We start from the raw sequence: 20,506 nt of genomic DNA on the forward strand, positions 1-20,506 counted from the left end.
GATACTTAAAAATTCTAATAATGATGTTTCTGAAATTATTACAGATTTACTGGCGATATGTTCTGTGGGAAGGGAAAGCAAGTATTAATTAGGTAAAAAATTATCAGTATTGCCATTTGGTTCACCATATTTATCCCTGTGCCATGACATGTACAGGCAGAAGATGTAACTTGCTCTGTTCAGTCATGCTGAAGGCTGCTATCACTCATTTTCTTTCCCAAAAGAGGTCAGTGTATTCTAGATCAATACACCTGAAAAATAGATTAAGGATCTTTTCCTCTGTTCTCAGTGTCTAGATCATCTTTCTTTACATTATTCCACCCCTGAACTTATCTTCCTTCCTTGCTTGTATTTTGTCTCCTTTTTTTCTCAATATATTTCTAAATTAATCTCCAAATTTCTACCTTCTAGACTGCATTATCTTCACTCCTGCTCCAGCTTCCATCTCTTTGACCTTTACAGCTTTGAAGTCTTAAGAGACATAACAGCTGAAAGGCAGAATCTATATTAAAAAAGCAAGAAGACTAAGGTTTTACAATCCAGAAGCAACTCTAAGGTAAGAAGCTACTCACCTTCACTCAGTGCAATTAAGAGAAAAACATTGTAGTTTGCCAAGAGCTCTCCTTTTCCTTTGGGTCTCTGGCTACCAGATTTTTCAAGAACTTAAATTCTTCAGTGTACCTACAGAGAAAGCTTTTCTTGTTTCCCTTTACCCCAGCATTTCTCTTTAAAGAACCAAGGTATGACTTGGTAAGTGGAGTGCAATCCATGTGTTTGTGTTGCTTTGTTGTTTTTTTCTTACCCTATCTCTTATTCCAAAGCAGCATGTAGAAAAAGGGAAAAAGTGTGTCATGTTTTGTTGTGTTTGATTCAGGAGGAAGGCAAGGGAAAAAAATCTGCCTGTTGCTCCCCACTGTCAATCAACCTCTGCATGCAGTGACTTCAGAGGCTGTACCATCAAGTCTTAGGAGTGCTCTTCAGTAACAGGAAAAATTCTCTCTATTCCATCCAGTTCCATTGCAGTCCAATTCTGTACCACTGTAACAACTGACAGAATTTATTGCAATTTTTCACCTCCTGCTGTTTCCTGAGCTGAAAACAGTAACACGCTGGAACCATTTATAAGCAGACTAACTAAGGCAGGTTGCATATTTTTATACTTTGTCTTTGGTACCACTTTGCAATCACAAAAGCCAAAACACTTTAAAGTTAAAACTTGCATTCACTCTCAACTGATGGCACCTTGTGGTACAGCTGTAATTATCTCTTTACGTGAGATTTAACAAGAGAATAAGGAAAGCTTTCAGTAATTCTTTGAGTGATGTGGCACCAAGAAAATAAAATGATGCACTAAAGCTGTTAGGAATAAGAGGATATTCACTTTTAGTGTTAGTATGCTCTTCTATTTCCCCTTAGAGCATCACCCTGTATTTTCCTCTCTTCTCAAGTAAGACTCGAACTAATTTAAAAAGTCAGTATTTTCTTTTACTAATGTGGTGTTGTTTGTTCAGGATTTTTTTTAATAAAAAGGGTTTGGACCTCTAGACATTACTATAATATGAATAAATAATAGTTATGTCAGCAGCTGAACACGGAAACAAGAAGGGTTAAGCACTAGGCGTGCTTCTTTGCACTAGATGATAGTAAATTTCATAGTCTTTGCAACTCCACTTTCTCATACACAAGCTTATTGGGTTAAAAGGGGATAGAGAAAGAGTAAAGAATGAGTATGCCTTCAGAGATCTGGGATTAAGCAAAACCCTTTGCATGTGAATAAGGATCTTAGCTTTGTTTTTCTGTTTGGCTTCAAAATTTCTCAACAAGAGCAATTTGGCTCCCATATAGCTGTGTGCTCATTAATGCAGGATTATGGTCCCTTTGAAACTCTTTCTGACAGTCTTCACCTCACAGTTATAAATGCAGAACTGGATATTTGTGGGTTAAAGGATCAAAACTCAAAATGGAAGACAAAAGACTCAAATTGTATAAAGCTATAATTGTCTCCAATAGCCTCAGTGTACCAATTAAATGCTGCATTCTACATTTATTTACACCACTTTGTTCAGAATGACCTCACTGATTTCAACTGAATGAAACATAAGTAAGAAAAACTGCATTATGCCTCAAATTATCTTATTCTAGATTTCTGTTTCCCTGACGTTGCATGTCAGAGATCACAAAACTGAAGACTAATCTTTTTGGAAAAGAACATTTTATACAATGCTTCTGATGATGTTCATATTTTCAGTGTGAAAGTTCTAAATGTTTGTTTTTGTAAGAAAGTACAACGTGTTACAACTATATTTCTTTTTAATTCCAAGGTGAATGTTCAAAAAATTCTTGGAAAAGAAGAGACAAGTGTATATGCCCTTCAAAGTAATTAGCAAGTTTCAACAGTGATTGGTACAAAACAATTATTGTCATTGATCAGCACTGAACAGATAATTTTAAACAAAGTCATTGTGTGCTCAGCAGATTACAGCTTGTTAACGGGCAAGTTCTAAATGACCTCTTAAGCTAGTCAAATCAATGATGCATATTCCTCATTAAGTAACATCAAAATGTAAGTGGTCTTATAAATAATGTTTATTTTAAGCACTAAAACAAATGGCAAAACCTTGATATATCAAAAGCCATCTGCTCATGGAAATATTTTTTTTTCATAGGACTACTTTTGTTGCTGAAAATTTATAGCAACCTTAAATCTTTTAAGAGAGGGAATCATATTCTGACCTAGTACTCAAAACTGAAATTGATTAAAACAAGTTCTCTGATTTAATTTTAAAAGGTGAAACTGATAATTCTCATTACAACTAAATGCAATCCAGGGAGACAGAGATGTAGATTGACTTCGAAACTATGAGCACGTGTACGCCCTCAATGGTACTTCAATTGCCAAAATCAAAAGTGCCTTTCTAATAAACTGAAATAAATATTTTAATATCACGAGGCAAAACTAAGTGGTTAAATAGAAAAACATACACAGTTATTGTCATATTTTCAGAACACTGAAGTATATTAATTATGAATCAAGCTCACAATGTGTGAATGCAAGGAACTGTTGGCTTAGGAAACCTAAAGTCTGACCACATATTTGTGCAGAAACTCTGTTGTCCTGGACCTTGGTTAGTTCTTCAAAAAACAGGTGGCAGCAAAAAACCCCAACATTTGGTGTTTCAGAATGGTAGCAATTGAAATCTGCTCTGCAGATATGGATGTGCAAGATTTAGACAGAGGAGAATTGGATTCTGACATTTGCAACTAAATAAAGACCTGTTCTATTGTTTCCTACTGATTCAAATTTCCATTAAAGAAAAGGACACGACTGAAAAGATAGTACTTTGAAGATTTATATCACCTAATGATTCAACATTATATTTCCATTACAAATGAATGGGAACACATTCAATTTCTTTTAAAAATGAAAGACCAAACGCAAAACTCCATTTCACTAGAATACATAATTACCTCTGAAATTTGGTCTTCAAAGGCCTTCTAAAAGCACACAGCCAACTTTTAAGAGCTGGCTTGCATCTTGTGTTTCCTCACTGATTTCAGCCACATGAGTACACAACATTAATCCACTATGGAATACTTTCAACCTAGCTAGCTAAGGAATAAACTAAAACAAACAAACAAACAAACAAACAAGTGCATTTCTGAGGAATTATGTTGCTGTTAAACACCTTCAGCTCTCTAGCACACACCAAATGTAAGATTCTATTTTGTGCCTTTCAGAGAACCAGCACCAAGTCAAAAACCTGATGGGAACACGTCTTGAGTCTGAGTTATTCTGGATCCAGAAAGGCCACAAAATTAAAATTGGGAATATTCCTACTTTACAGGAGTTTCCTTGGGTTGCTCTCCATCCCCAGCACATTCCTACATTTGGTAGAATTCAAAAGGTAAGATGTCTTGCCAAAAAAGATATAGACCTTTATTTAAAGTAAAGCAGATTTATTCCACGAAATAACAGAATTAAGTAAGATGAAAAGATTTTATCCCAAGAATTATCTCATGTCCTTCCTCTGTTTGTTTTACATATTTGTTCAAGTGCAGTTCCAAATTTCAGGAAAAAATGCTAATTTCTAGTTAAATATATTTTGCCATTTCCCCCATAACAAACTTCATTTGCTGTATATTTATTGAAGTTCAGAGGCTGTTTATACTCTCTTAATCTAGCAAAACTCACTCATAATATCATCAGTGAGATCAGTGCAGTTCCACCTCTATGTTTAGGCAATTAAATTGTCCTGTACTCTCTGAGTAACCCTTTTGAGATTCAATGTATAAAATGTCATGTACTAACAAAAAAAAAAAAAAAAAAAAAATAGCACAGCCACATCAACAAACATAAAAGTTCTACACTTTGTCAGAACTGGAAATATATGACTACATTTGTAGTACTACTTGCAGATAGAACGTTTGGGGTTTTATCAGTATTGTATATAGTAAGGTACAATGAACATTTAAATGGGGCAAGACACAAGCAGATGCCTTAAATTCAGCTACAGTTTTCAAATACAACCCAGACTACAGAGTGTAACTTTAATTTTTAACTATGTACTATTTCCTGCTGTTGCCATCAGCATATCAATCAAGTGTATATTATTCTGGTTTGCTCATTTTATCAAAAGCAAATTCGGAGCACAATTGACTTTTCATTTGTTTAACAAGTGAAGAAATATTTACCCTGACAGCCATTTCATTGTAGAAATTCATCTTCATAATAAAATATGCTGTCTGTGAATCAAGGAAAAAAAAGATGGCATATATTTCAGTTACACAAAGACAGTGCTCCTATTTTTACATATAAAAGATAAGAATCTTTATACATAATACATAATAAGAGTTCTAGACTTAGAGAGAATAAAATCAAACTTTGTATTGAAGAGATAGGCTTCCTAATACATAATGCAGGCTTAACCAGAAAAATCTATGGTAGTCAAACTAGGAGCTAATGGAGATATATGATCATAAAATGCTCTCCGCTGAGTTTGATAATCAATGGTGCTCTACTGAGAGTAGAATAACAAAGTAGAAATATTCACAAGTGCTGGTGACACGTAGTATTGTATGATTTATTCACTGGGGTTCTTTTAGCCAAAACTCACAGAAACATAAAAGGAATTCATATTTCAAGACGTCTGGTTTAATGAAAAATTCAAAGAAATGCTGTCTTCAGTCGAAATCGTTCAAGGATACGGACGCAGTGATGGAGCAAAATTGTGCCTTCCAACCATCTGTACTAAATGTTATGTACTTAGCTGCCTCCCGAGTAATCCTTGGGAATTTTGTTTCATTTAATATTCATTTTAACATCATAAAATCATAAATACAATGATACCATGTTACAGTGAATCCCCTGATATAGAAAACATTTCCTGAAGTCCTGGTTTCCTTCCAATAAAGTAGAATTCCTCTCATAGTGAACGAATCCCCTATTATACTAAGCAATCACTTGGCAGCATAGGTTATTTTAATGGATACATCACTTTAAACTAAGCTTTCACATCTGTTCCGCCCTCTAATTACAAATGCAAAATGAACATAATTCACAATTGTATCATAAAAAGTAAAATATAAGTACTTTGAATGCAAGAGTATGTCCTTTATTTAGCACAACATGCAGCTTTTATGTGTTTCTCATGTTTTAGACACAAATCAAAGGCAAAAGTGCTTTCCCCTGATATAGTGATTTTCTCCCCCATGGCAAACAGGAATTCACTATAAAAGGGTTTCACTGTAATTAGTGTTATTTGAATTGCCTAGTCTGATCCAAAGCAAATTGTCTGTGGAGAGCAGCAGGACTGGATTATTTATCAACAGTCTGGGCAATTAAGAAACAGTTGGCTGCAATATGTTATTTACAAATGAACACAATGATGCTACTTCATTTTAAATTCTCTTTCTTCATTACATTAAGCAAGGCATAATTCCTGCAGTTTAATTAAGGTGCATTTTAAATGCTCGCTTTAATATCATACCAATCTACTAATAATGGAAGCAGTAGAAAAGATATTTCTTACATGAAAGAAAAATACAGGACTGCTAAATTTCAAAAAGTTTCACGTATATGTGTGGATGTATACACACAAACGTATACATACATACATTTGAGGGAATCTCTGCCCAAAGGTATCAATTAGAATAGATAGGGGACTCTGCCTCCCCTTTTGTCTCCATAAATGTTTTCTGAGTGATAGTGAGTGAAGATAGCTAATATTGGAATGAAATAACCATTGCCAAGTCTAGAGTATATATGTAAACTGTTTGATTAAATTGATACAATTTCGTTTTGCAGTTCATCTTTTCTTTCTTTGGAAGGGAATCCAGGAGTTGCTGCACCACCAAATAGATAAGTACATTTTCAATGGAAATTCCTAAGCGTAAAAATGATCATCTGATTTCTGTCGTCAATGATTAAACTAAAGAAACCCACAACTTTTTGTTTATTCTTCTCATATTTGAAGGCTGCAAGCACTTAGGTCCGAATCCACCCTACTTCACTGAAGAACCTAAACAGGAGACCTAACTTTGTTATGCTCTTTATATCATCAATACCAAAAGACAGTGGGACCACTTTCCCTCTGAGCTCAGCAAAGTACTGAAGAGCTCTGCAACTGCATCTGTGTCTACTATTTACAGAGCCAGTCAATGGCAATTAGGGTCCTAACTCGCATACCTCACTTAGGTGTGATGAATCCAGGTCTTACCCTATCACTACTTAACAAGGTCACACGCAAATAAAAGGAAATTACACATTCCTGCTTTTACTCAACATTGTTCTAAATCCCAAGTCAGCCAAATGCAGAATTGCCTCATATACTGTCTTACAACCTTATCCTTGCACCAAAAGCCAAAGCCTGTGTCACCATCTAGGTGACATTTGCAAATGGATTTGCCCTCTGTTTTCTGATTCTGATTAGAGTAATATGTACTAGTTCCGCTATTACAAGCTATGAAGAATATGTTCATCCCTATTCACAAAAGCATAGCCATCATTTAGTGCTTCAACCCAAGTGTATATTTATGTGCCTTCCTAGTAAACAAAAGATTCTTTCCTGAACTGGGGGCTCCTTGTCCAGAATACTCCTTTCTTATGCTTAAGTGCAGTTTCCTGCATTTCAGCTTGTGCCCATTGCATTGCCCTTCATCCTTTCACTGGGTGCCAATTCAATGGTGGCACTGCAAGGTTGACTCTCCGGGAAAAATTATCTTGCCACCTCACTGACATGCACCACCTCCAGTTCCGGACCATGACATCTTTGTATCTGTCTCTGATGTTAATATACAGGTCTCCCTACTAGTTCACTTTAAGTCTATGATTCCAAAATATATCTGAAACCTGTTTTCTATAAACCATGCACTACTTTCTCCTTTTCTGTTTAAAAACATGTTTGGGGATCACCCACAAATGTGATTTGATCCTGATGGGTTTTTCTTTTTCTTTAATCATTTAACACAAACTGACAAATTCAAAGGAGAACCAGAAATTTGTCTGACAGTAGATTGAGAGAAGGAACCAACACATGGTCTGAGCTGGGAACAAGCACTTTTTTTTAATATAGCAAATAGGCACTTGGGTAATTCTGGTTAGACTGGGTCTATTTAAAACAGGTTACTGAGTTGAAGCTAAATATTTAGGGTGGTGTCAAACTACACCACATAAAATATTCACTTTTTTCAACTGCATCTCCTTCCAAAGTGAGCTGAAAATATGGCCATCATGCATGCTGACTTCATATAAAAATGAAGTGTTACAAGACCATTTGCCTTAACAAGTGATTTCTTGACTTTGAGAAATATTGTAAAAAGAAAAAGTGATGTACAGTTTGATTCATGTTCTCGTGTTTGCCTGGTTTTAAACTTCATCATTTCATGCAGATCATGCAAGACATTCAGAATCCAGTACGACCAATGTAACTAAGTTTTTAAGAAAACTATAGGGCCACAGTTCTTAATCTTAGCTTGAGATTAATATTAGGAAACAAAGCTTTATACCAAAGCACCTATATTTAGGATATTGAAAGGCACATAACTTTAGTCATGCGAACACCATCAATAGTTTTTTTTCTACTTAATGTATCAAAGGAAGAGGCACTAGAGGAGTAACAAATGAAACAGTAGTAGTGATGCACATATGGACAGCCAATCTGATGAGCCTCAGCCTTTGTTATTTTCCGCATCAGTACCACTCACATTTCACAATTTTGAATATAATCATTAAAATGATTTATTGTCAAGTAATCATGGGTATTTTCTGCATATGCTTTGCCTTGTTTGCTGGCAGCAGATACCAATCCGATCATTATCAGCAGACAAATTTTAAAGTGACCATTTTTTTTTAATATACTTAAGGAACTATCACGTCAAATGTATCATTGTGTTTCATAATCAGGAGTCATTATAACACTTATTAACAAGAGTTCAATGCAAACATTAACTCATCCTTTAAATTAAAATTTATGTTAAGCTGCTGAGAAAATTTTTGTTTCTTTGTAAAATATTCCTAATTCGGCCATTGATCGAGTAAAGATAGTATAACAATGAATGTAGGGAATGAATTTGAACTTTATACTCAAGTCCACCCCAAACATATAATATTGAATATAGCAGTCTAAAGGGAGAAGAAGGTTCCTTTTTATCTGCTACTTGCATGGCTTTCAGGTTGGCTTCCAATCAGGCTGTCCTATTTCGTCCTTTCCAATCAAAGAGACAGCAAGCACAAAATGAAGCATTTGAGGGAAAAAAATGGTTTTCTACGCTGATTGCTGTGCAATTCATAAGCTTGCTGATGAGATTCTGTTTCTCTGGAGCCCTGGCTAATATTGGATAAGTACTGGTATCCTGAATTCATGGTCTGATTTAGAATGTGTGTACTAAATGTGGGCTTGCACAATTTTTGTCCTACATTATTCCACAGGCTTCAGACTTGGCAAGGACTTGTCATTTATGCCTCCTTGAAGAACAACATATGAGCTAGGCTTTATTGGTTAAAACCTTTTTCTATTTTTACTTTTATTTTCAGAAATATATTTCAACAATGGAAAGCTGAGGGGGTTTTATGATGCTAGCTATCTCGGCTTGGTTGTTTCAGGAAATCTGTGCCAATTTTAAATACTTTATCTTTAAATGTAACTGTCAGTATTTTTTAAGAAAAGAGGGCAAAAGAAGAAAGAATTAATAAAGAGATGAGGTAAAAGACCTCCAATTTCATAGATGCATGGAACAATTGAGGTTGGCAGGGACCTCTGGAGCTCCAAACCATTGCTCAAAGCAGGATCAATTAGAGCAAACTGTGCTAGGGCCTTGATCAGTTGGGTTTTGAATACCACCAAGGATGAAGACTCCACAAGCACAGCTTGCATTCTCTGTGCAACCCATTCCAGCATTTGATCACCCTCACAGTAAAAAAGTTCTTTCATATCTTTGAGTGGAATTTCCTGTATTTAAGTCTGTGCCCGCTGCCTCTCATCCTGTCCCTGGGCACCAATTCCAAATGCTGTTGCAGGCTGGCTCTCTGGGATGGATTATCTTGCCATCTCACCTACAGGGCACCACTCAGATCAGTGCAATGGACAGTAGCCATGGTGGTGGTATGTTCATTTTGCATCTTATCTGGGCACCACTGTTTTTACAGCCTTTATTTACAAAAATCAGTCTCTGAAGTGACATAATTCTGTTTAAAATAGGAAACTGATCACTATCTACAAAGAAATTAGCATTTGGCCATGGGATCGCCAAAAGATTGCTCCTTACAATTTGGGGGAATTAAAAAATGTGTAAAATGGCCACCATCAGATGTTTGTCCTGCTTAAGGCCTCTTAAAGACCCAATGACCAGATACCAAAACCTGACATGGTTCTTATTCTCATCTTGAAATACACAGAAACACATAAATCACCTTGTTTCTGAAGTGAAATTCACTGCTCTACAATGTTCTAACTGTGAAAAAATGTAGAACTTGAGGGGACTTCATGAGATGACTTCACCTAAAACATTACCTAAAGCATATCTAAGCCATCCATGATAAACATCTGTCTAACCTGCTCTTAAAAACCTGCAGCAGAGTGAGTTCCTCAACATCTTTTGGCAGTTGTGTCAACATTTCACATGAAGTTGATTTATTCCTTCCCTTTTCCCAGTGGCTGCACAGATCCTTTCTTTTCATTAAAAAAAATGTAACATACATTAACATCACCATATTTCTCTTCTTCTACAGAAGCTTTTCTAGATCAAAAAAAAAGCTTCCCTAAACTCAGGGACAATATTCAGCTGAATTCCCGCATTTTTTTTAAAAGCAGAACCCAATCTAACCATGCATCTATGTGTCCTGTATTTAAAAATTAGTGTTTTAAAAGGTAGGCTGAAAACCGTAGCCTGAAAGGATGACTCATATTTTATTACTTAAGCCAGGTAAGCTGGAAGCGATAAAACCTATAATTAGATTACTGATAGAATTGGGGGAAAACAGTCAAGATTCTAGGCACACAAGCTCTTCTACTTGAAAACATAGTTTAGTAAGAGGTATGGACTTTAGCCTGTACTATATGACTTATTATGGTTCAGGATTTTTTTGCTTTTTCTTGACTTGTCTGTTTGGACTGAAACACAATTTAACAAAACGAATTAAGAATAAATGACTAACAAGTTTAAATCTTTTGCAAAGTATTAACATAAATTGATAAATTAGTGAAGTACACTAAATATTAAAAACTTGATTGCTTTATGTTAAAGGCAAATTAGTTTCTTCTTAATCACCTAAACCTGTTAAGAGAGGCTTTAGCTTGTGTACTATCATACATTTTTGCTATCTTCAAGTCCGTCAGGGGAATTAGATTGACTGTGATCTCCTGTGTGCCTTAAGGCAAAACCTCAAATACTTCAAGGTTCATTAAGTAAGAAATTTAAACCACTAAAACATAGAACAGCAATGTATAGACACATTGGCTTATTTTATTTTCATAATTAAAAGTTCTGCCAGGAAAAAAAGCATCTTGAAAAGCTCCAATCCTGCAATTAGCGTCGTGCGGCCAGGCTTCTGCATGAGCAGATCTCACTGCTGGTTTGGGGGCTAATACTCCAGAGCTGCAAACACTTAAATACTGACTTAACTTGACCATTATGAGTAGCCTTACTGAAATTAATGGTGCTTTTCACGATAGTCAAGTTAAGTATGCGTCTGTCTCTATAAAGGATCATGTTTCAGCTTTTTAATTTCAAGACGAGTGAATTAATTACCTCATATGTATTCTATAAATAACCAAACAAAATTTTTAAAACTTCTTTTTTACCTCCACCATTTTTCTGAAGCACCTTCGACTTTGATAACCTCTCCACCACTTCTGTATAAAAATCGCCGTTTTGTTCAGGTATCTGAAATGATAGATAAAAACAAACTAATGATTATTCTGAGACTTTACAATACTACTTTATTTGTACCTAATATTAAAATGACGTATAGTGTATTATCCATACTTATTCCAAACAGATGGCTACTGCAAGCATACTTTATACATATGTATGTATGCATACATACATGTGCACACACACACACACACACTTATAAACCAATATATACATACAAACATACTTTGCTTTTGGAAAAAATGGGTTACTGCAAACTTATCTATATACTACTTCAATTATCATTACAAAAGTTTAATGAAATAGCATTACAAATGTAGTCTGCATGAGAGATGATTGTATTTTCATGGGGGGTTTTAACCAGCATATCTGACCAGTTCAGAATTTTTTCAGGGACATGCAACATTTTCACAGCTTTGCAGTTTTTAAGTATTCGACAAAACCGACAGATATCTGGAATTTTTAGACTACTTTTTCACTCTTATAAAATTATGCCTAGCTTAACTATAAGTAAATTTTTATTCTGCCCTTATTATATATACTTTATTATTTTACTAAAAATTCTATAATCTCGCATAAATTTTGCAGAAAAAAAAGTAATCATTACTTTGGGACTGCCTACAAAAAGCTATATAGGGGAGCATTCATACCACCTAACTATGGACATCAAATTTAGAAGCCATGCAGTACAGCTAGACTCACTCAGTGGAGGCAGCCTTATTCAGCAGGTAATTCAAAGGACCTAAATATGAGGGTAATTCAGAACACTGGCTATACTGAGCCTGTGCTCCTAAGTCAGACACCACATCCATCTTTGGAAAGAGGACACTGAGCAGGATTACTCTGAACAGTTGCAGAGAAAATCCTCTTCACTTAGCTGATTTAGTTCTTACATGCTTGTTACAATAACATTGTTGTTCTTACATTGGTCATTACTAAATACAAAGGTACATTTGGAAGAATATTTTCCTCCAGAATAGATTGGCAAAGATGCTGGGGCATTCACTTTCTTCTGCAGCACGCTGTTGTCACTCATGTGCTGGAAACAGAGGGGCACTAACCAATCCTCTGTCTTTGTAGAGGCTTTTGATATTGATGGCATAGCTGATATTCCTTGGAGGGCTGAGATACCATTTTTGTTTGCCTGCCAAACACTTGCATGTGATGGCAGCATCCTCTGACAACACACTTGAACCAGCCCTGTTAAAAAGATTACCATTGCTTTTTTTAACAAGTGCACATAAAGGCTGTAGCCTATTTTTTTGTGAGGGAAATACTGGCTATTAAGTGATTAATGTTATTTAACCTAATAATTCTTCAGGTTTGATCCAGTATGTCTGCATGATACAAAATTACTGGCTACAGGCAAGAGGTCAAACTAGAAGATGTAACAATCCCTATCCGTCAGAGCCTTAATTTTTATGAAGATACAGAAATTCAAGCATATGAGTTTGACCAACTGGGCTTATGATCATAAAAATGGAGAACAGTCTCCTGGGAGAAGCAACCAACCATAGTGTTTCAAAAAAATTTATATCAATGTCGATATGGCATTTTACAGAACAAAGTAATTGTACATGATCTCTTCCTTTATAAATAGAGAAAAATTATGTAAAGAAAGACTTTTTTTTTAAATGACCTTGTCAAATCCAGCAATAGAACTTAATTTTCTAGAGTAAGACTCCAGTTACCATACACTCCCTAGGCAATTTTTCTGTAATGTTCACAATAACAGAGATAAGAAAAGTCTCTGCAAACAGCATATTTGAGGGACATCTCTTTTTTTCCAATCATTCCAAGATTTCTTAAACAATACTGTGTATCTGTTCTGAAGGTGGATTATTTCCATGGTACTTATTCATCATGCCATTTTATTTTTGTGTTGTTCTGAAAATCAAAAATTATTATTTCTTACAGTGGCACAGCATATATTTAATTCTATTTAAAAGCAGAATAATGGTTTGGTTTTTGATTGGTTTCTTTTTTTTTCCAAAAAGCTCCCATTTCATTAAAATCAAGTAATACCATGAGAAATCAAGAAATATCATGAAAAAATCAAGATTGAAATACAAATTAAAATAGGCTTAATATACTACCTCAGATGGGCTCGGACCCTGCATCCTCGAAACCAGCTCTGGATTATGACAGCAGCTTTGTACTCTATTTTTATGTCTTCATATACAGATCTGAAAATATGAAGAGTAGTAATACCTGTCAGCATGGTAATTTAATACCAAAGGAGAAAAATTATTCTAAATATGTCTTACTGTTGCAGTTTGTGATCTTTTTCACCAGGGTTTTCACTCTTTAAATCTACATAGTTCAATAATAGTGCAGAATAATATAATCTACATTAGTTGCATATTATGAAGATAACAAAGAGAGAGAGTATGACAGCTTGTAGGTTGTAGATTATAAGGTCTGGGAGGGTGTACTTCTTATTCCCATACAATTCTGAATAACCATGTCAGCATGTCACGGACTTCTTCCATTGTAGGTGAAATACATGGATAATGCTTTAATGATAATTAGGCCTGAACTATAACAAAAAGCCTTTAGCTATGTTTAAAATTTTATATCTGCATGAATATTAAATAAATCAACTGTGGTCAATATTATAGTGATAAATATCAATTGAATTAATAAGAAGCATATACTAAGGGTGAGGTCTAGTTCAAATACATTTTTTTGTGACCAATAAATAAAATATTTTGTATTACCTGAACAGTGATAGCATCAATAATGGTGACAGATACACTCTTTGAATATTAGCTGATTTTACATGGTGAAAGTAGAGGATTTAGACCTTTTAGTGAGTTTCTTAAGAAGGAATTTAAAGAAGAGAAATATGAAGAAGACGACGTGACTGAAGGAAAGTGAGACACAAATGTAAGTTAAAACTACTATGAGTTAGAACAATGAAAGCAGAGGAAAGAAACTAGATGTGGAAATTTCCAAATTTTAGAAGGCCTGGAATGTCAGGATACAAAATCTTAGTGTGGCTTAAAAGGAAGTTGGGAATTGGAAACAAATGGTGTTAGTAATTTGGATAGATTCCGAAGGGATGATCATGGGAATCTTTTACATGGAATTATAGTAGTCAGTGCAACAGCTTACTGAGTCTTGACAAAACTTTTCACAACAGGAATTCAAAGATATGGATTTTGGAGAAAATGTAGAAATGAAACTGGCAGCATATTGGCATGTGCTGCAGACAGGCAAGGAGGGGAAAAAAGGAAACAAAAGATTTAGAAAATATGCTACGGTTGCAGCATTGATTAATATAGATGCTAGAGGAACTAATGAAAAAGGGTGGATACAGAGAAAGACGAAGAATTTGCTTTTAAGTTACATGAGTAGAAAGAGATCCTGGTGAGGCAACTGAAGATGCAACATAGATGCAGGTGGAGAATTGAAACTTCAAGTTGATTTTCAAGAAATATTAGCTGGTAAAGCTTTGTGTCAAACGACTTAATACAAGGAAAAGGCATGTGCACAAGTGGGAAAGAAGCACAAGTAAAAGGACCCCATCAGAAAGTCAGAACATAATTCCAAAAGACAGTCCTTGCTTGCCCTCTTTCTCTGACTGTCTATTAGGGGAATGGTCTTTGTGACAAGGCTAAAAGTCATGTAAGGAAAACCATGAATCTAAAAGAGATTAAAGAAATACATGAATCTGGAAGAGACTTTTCAGAGAGTTCAGGAAGAAATCATTACTATGGTGAGTTTCAATCCTGAGGGGTAGAACCCAGTTATGAGATCACCTCTAGATTTTACTTTTTTGTTTGTTTCAAAACGTCAACAACTGTCAAGTCTTTGAACTTAAAATTATATTTTCATTTGCATGGATTTTTCACTATCCCATTTTTATTAGGAACATATTTACCAAATAGTTTAATTGGTCACATCTGCCACAACAGAACAGTTAGGTTACTATTAGTTAGTTGTCTTAACTACTCGATATTAGGTAGTTCTCCTAACAAAGTGTTGTGTCAATATTAATTGCCTCAGTAAACACCAACAAGATTAATCTGATAAATTAGGATTATCTTTCTTATATTTCCTGAAAAACGAAACACAGAGTTACTACCAGAGACCAAGCAGCCTTAGCTCCATTCATTTTATATCATCTGGTGCATAATGTGCTCTCAAATCACATTAAGTGGGCACAAATTTTCATTGTCATCTGACATGCATCAGACCTGTCCAGTACCTGGAAACTGTGTAAGTCACACTTTTTTTACCTAAGACCACAAAATAAGTCCAAAGCAAAGATGGCATTTATGCTAGAGAGCTTCCCAGTTCCTTTCTTGTGCAGCTTCCTAGACTTCATAGGAAGCAGACACCTCCAGAATACTTCTACCTAGAAGTAAATGATTTTGATTAGACACTCAAGCTCAGCATCTGACATATCGATGTTACAGTAAATAAAATTAGGTTCTAGAATAAGTGATAAAATTGTTTAACACTTGAAATAAAAGAATGCACTAACAGATCTTTTATATTCTAGTGATTAACCTGACAGGATATTTCTCAAGGTGCAGGATTATGGCATTTTTGCATTGTGCCATCATTGGGCAAGTCCCTCCCTAGAAAGGTGCTTTCCCTAAAAATACACAGTCTGTTTAGGAGACCTCATACCTCTGACATAAAGAGAGTTCTGCATAAAGCATGGCAGGAACTTTATTAAGATCAGGTAAACCTGTCTAACCACAAGCAACAGGCAAGATACTACAGTCATCAACCTGCCGTAATTTTTAATGAAACAGGTATAGAGCCCTAAAACAGCAAATGCATTTTGAAAGATAAAGAAAGTTTTCTAATTTGGAGGTTTACGTTAAGGCACTTCAATTACTGTGTTCTTCCTGCAGCAGTAATTGCTAGCAAGAGTACTGTATTGGGTTTGCGTGGCAAGGTTTTGCTAGCGGGGGGTGCTACAGGGGTGGTTTCTGTCAGAAGCTGCTAGAAGCTTCCCCCATGTCCGATAGAGCCAGTGCCAGCCGGCTCCAAGTCAGACCCAAGTAAAGACCATGGTGAGGCAGGCTGTCCCCCTGCAGCCCATGGAGGTCCACAGTGGAACAGATATCCACTTGCAGCCTGTGGAGGACCCCACACTGGAGCCAGTGGATGCCCAAAGGAGGCTGTGACACTGTGGGAAGCCTGGCAGGACTTATAGACCCATGGAGAGAGGAGCTCATGCTGGAGCAGGTTTGCTGGCAGGAATTGTGACCCCATAGGGACCTGCAGTGGAGCAGTTTGTTCCTAAAGGACTGCACCCCATGGAAAGGACCCATGCTGCACAGTTTGTGAACTACAGCCCATAGGAAGGACTCATGTTGAAGTTCATGGAGGACTGTCTCCCACAAGAGGGACCCCAGGCTGGAGCAGGGGAAGAGTGTGAGGAGTCCTCCCCCTGAGGAGGAAGGAGTAGCAGAGACAACATGTGATGAACTGATCGCAACTCCCATTCCCCATCCCCCTCGCTGCTGGAGGGCAGGAGGCAGGGAAAATCATGAGTGAAGTTGAGCCTAGGAAGATGGGATGGGTGGGGGAAAGATGTTTTAAGATTTAGTTTTTATTTCTCATTATCCTGCTCTGATTTGATTGGCAATAAATGAAATCAATTTCCCCAAGTCTGTTTTGCCCATGACAGTAATTGGTGAGGGATCTCTCCCTGTCTTTATCTTGACCCACGAGCTTTTTGTTATACTTTTTCTCCCTTGTCCAGTTGATGGGGGGGAGTGATAGAGCTGCTTTAATGGGTACCTGGTGTCCAGCCATGGTCAACCCATCACAAGTACTTAGTTTTCACCAGTGTTGCTTTAAGTCAAGCTGCTCTGGAGGGTCTGTGTGCTCTAGGTCCACAACAGAATTCTGCTTTTAGGTCTTGATAGATAGGTCGAGAAAGAAATATTTTTATTTTGTCTTAAAGGGTGTTTGACACACATAGAACTAAATCCTTCAAGTCTTACCCTTGGAGGTATTCACAAACAGGGCAACTTATAAAAAAAAAAAAGTAAATACTTGTTAATCTATACTCTTCTGCACCTTCTGATGCTTCAGATCAACTCAGATTTTCTGGGGAATCTGGTATTTCATTGCAGAATACTGACTTTATAGAGTAGGTTACTGCTTTTTTTACAGTATCATGTATTTTTATCTGAATGCCCTCAAATTATTCGTGGATGAGTGACTGCACAGATGACACTGACTCATGTGTTCATGGCATCACAGATTTGGCTCTGTTACATTATGTAGGTAAAGCATACTTCTGAAAGGGAAATTAAAGCTGTCGTCTGACTTCAAAATACAAATGCTTCAAAAATACTTCAAAGACCACTGCATATTTGACACACTTTGGCTCAAAACTTACTTGTTACTAATTTAAATAAGGATCTACCAAAACCTCAAACTAAGATATTCTGATTTGTTTAGGATTTTACTGACAGCTGTGTTGAAGTAGTCCAAGATTTTCACCCTAAAGAACAAAGATCAGATTACTGATCAGCCCTTCAGTTGCTGAGCTGGACTGTTTAAAGCCTCTCATTTAAATTCTCAGCTGAAAATCTGAATTTCAAGAAGCTGATGGATTATAGCTTATTCTTAAAAGGGAAACAATTCATTTTTTGAAAGCTCTGCCAAAAAAACAAATCCCCAAACATCAAGCATGCTGCCCTCCAATGGATTTCCACGTCTGGCTCAGCTTGCTCTTTCTAACCTGAAAGCTGTGAAATACAAGCATAGCCTTCTGTATCTGATGCTCATTTAGTGAACTGCTGTGTGTACAACCACAACAGTACAAGCTAAAGTTCAGGGAAAGAACAGGAAAACACAACTCTATATGCAGGCGGGACCTGAATTTGGTGCAGCTTTTCGTGATGTTCGGGAGCTTTATTATTCATGCTAATAATGTTGTAATTAGATTCTAAACTAAATGATTAATTAATTAGTATAAAAAAGCCCTATCACTATGCTAAATATGCTTTTTTTAAAAAAAAATGTTTGAGCATTAGGATTACACATACAGCAGCAGCGACAATACAGTTGAATAAAAGGGTTTACAGGACAAATCTATGCAATATTAAAATAGGTCTTAAAACATTTCATTTCCTAAAATCTGATCTGGTGAAAGTTGGCCACCACCATCTTAGCAGTCAGAAAACTGGGCAGCACAAACTGTCCCATCTGGCAAAGAGAAGGGTAACAGGTGATCTGATCGATCAGCCTGCTGCTCTCAGCGTGGGATGTGTGGATCTTCAAGAAAATAAACATCTCCTTAACTTAGTAGAAAAATACAATGTCCCAGGTAATGGAAACTCAAGCCGCATAATCAAATTTAGAAACGAAGGTAAGTTTTAAATATTGCGGGTAATAAATATCAACTAGCTCAGAAGCTTGGGGGTTCTCTGTCAGTTAACTAAAAGGAAAAAAAAAAAAAAAGGTACTTTTCAACAGGATAAACTAAACGTCCACTAAAAGTTACAGATTTGAGCCACGACAACAGGAGCTCACGGCTTGCGTGCCACTCCGTGGGGTCAGTATGAGCAAGCCTCTGGGGAGAGCGGCGCCGCCGGAGAGCGGGCGGGAGCGGGGGGGAGGCAGGCTCCTGGGGCGGGACGGGGAGAGGCAGGCTCCCGGGGCGGGACGGGGAGAGGCAGGCTCCCGGGGCGGGACGGGGAGAGGCAGGCTCCCGGGGCGGGACGGGGGAAGGCAGGCGCCCGGGGAGGGACGGGGAGAGGCAGGCGCCCGGGGAGGGACGGGGAGAGGCAGGCGCCCGGGGAGGGACGGGGAGAGGCAGGCGCCCGGGGAGGGATGGGGGACCGAGCTCGCGAGGCTCAGCGCCCATCGGGAGTTTCCAGAGACTCCTTTCCCCTCAAAATAAGCAGTGGGCGGGGGATGAGCGGGACACCGACTGTTTTTAGTGCATAAACGGAACCCTTGAAGAAGCTGAGCTGCTGCCATCGGGTCTTCCTAGATCACTCTGGCAATATCTGGGGGCAGGAGGGAAGGGGAAGAGGATGCTGTCGGAAAGGGATTTAACGCTAAACCTTTATCAGCGGGAGGGCCACCATCTCGTTGCGGGGGGAGACTGGGGGCTGCCTGCCCCGCCATCCCACCCCAGCATGAGAAGGTGCGTCCCGCCACACCACCCGCACGACGCGGTTACCTGTTCCTACGGAAATACTCCTCCCGCAGCCCCGAGAGCCTCGCCTGAAGCCGGGCCAGGGCAGCCATCCTCCCTCCCCGCTTCCCGCCCTCCCGACGCCGCCACCATGGCAACGGGGCCGTACCACTCCGCTCGGGTGCGGGGTGGCCTCCCCACAGCAGCCCTGCCGGCAGGCAACGGCGAGGCACCGGCGGCAGCAGCAGCCCCATGGAGCGGGACCGGAACAGAAGCAGGGACACGGCGGAGGGCGCGGAAGGGGACGCGGCGGCCCTGCGCAGCGACCCGAAGAGAGAGGGGAAGAGACAAGATGGTCGCGCCCAGCTTCCTCCCGGTGCCGCAGCTGCTTCCGGGCTCTCATCATGGGGGACTGAGGAGCCGCGCCGGCCGCCCGCGCCCTCCCCTCCCGCCCGCGCCCGCCAGCCCCCGCCAGCCCCCCGCACCGCCGCCCCTGCCCCGGCCCTCCTTGGCACAGTCTCTGCGAAGCGGCGCCAGCCTCCCCGGGGAGCGGCCGGGGGAGGCGCCGGGTTCATGTTCCGGGTCGCTGAGCCTACCCCGACCCGAGCTCAGGCGACGAGGAAGAGCTGGTAAGCCCGGGCCCAGCAGGCGCGGCGGGCCGGGGGGCGCCGGGGCGCCCGCCCGAGGGTGGGAGGGGACACACGGCTCCGCCGCCCCCTGCCCTCTCCCGGAGGCGGTGCCGGTCTTTGGGGGAGGGGATGGGAAACACCGTCTCCGCGCCGCGTCTTGGGGTCTTGGAAGCGCGGGGGTGAGCGCTGCCCCGCCCCGGCCTGCCCTCCCCTCTGCTGCCGGCTGGGTGCGGGGAGAGATGTCGGTGCTCTTCTCTCCGAGGGGCTGGAGGCCCGGCAGATGCCACCGGCACGTCTCAACGGCTCGCCGCCTTTGTAAGCGAGCGGGGGGCTGTGGGAAGAAACTTCTCCTTGTTGCTCGAAAAAGGACAGCAGGCAAACGATA

At 39.0% G+C, this 20,506-nt stretch overlaps 2 protein-coding genes across 5 annotated transcripts in view; one reads left to right on the top strand and one right to left on the bottom strand.

Moving 5' to 3' along the window:
• Positions 1–20,214, bottom strand: part of SPATA17 (spermatogenesis associated 17) — a 95,799-nt gene extending 75,585 nt beyond the window's left edge. The window contains exons 1-4 of one of the 2 annotated variants that reach the window (XM_075088860.1): positions 20,089–20,214; positions 13,467–13,556; positions 11,298–11,379; positions 4,693–4,743 (exon numbers count right to left, since the gene is read on the bottom strand). In XM_075088860.1, coding sequence (XP_074944961.1) covers positions 4,693–4,743; positions 11,298–11,306 — 60 coding nt within the window. In that variant the 5' untranslated portion in view covers positions 11,307–11,379; positions 13,467–13,556; positions 20,089–20,214. Of the gene's footprint in view, positions 1–4,692; positions 4,744–11,297; positions 11,380–13,466; positions 13,557–19,537; positions 19,662–20,088 lie in introns of those variants that run through there. The other variant, XM_075088859.1, reaches the window with a different exon arrangement.
• The window catches only part of GPATCH2 (G-patch domain containing 2), a 126,768-nt gene continuing 125,644 nt past the window's right edge, over positions 19,383–20,506 (top strand). The window contains exon 1 of one of the 3 annotated variants that reach the window (XM_075088857.1): positions 19,383–20,121. In XM_075088857.1, the coding sequence (XP_074944958.1) occupies positions 19,745–20,121 (377 nt within the window). In that variant the 5' untranslated portion in view covers positions 19,383–19,744. The remainder of the gene's footprint in view (positions 20,122–20,506) is intronic. The other 2 variants (XM_075088856.1, XM_075088854.1) reach the window with 2 other exon arrangements.

Source organism: Phalacrocorax aristotelis, chromosome 3 (genome assembly GCF_949628215.1).
Source record: "Phalacrocorax aristotelis chromosome 3, bGulAri2.1, whole genome shotgun sequence".
Lineage (NCBI taxonomy): Eukaryota > Metazoa > Chordata > Aves > Suliformes > Phalacrocoracidae > Phalacrocorax > Phalacrocorax aristotelis.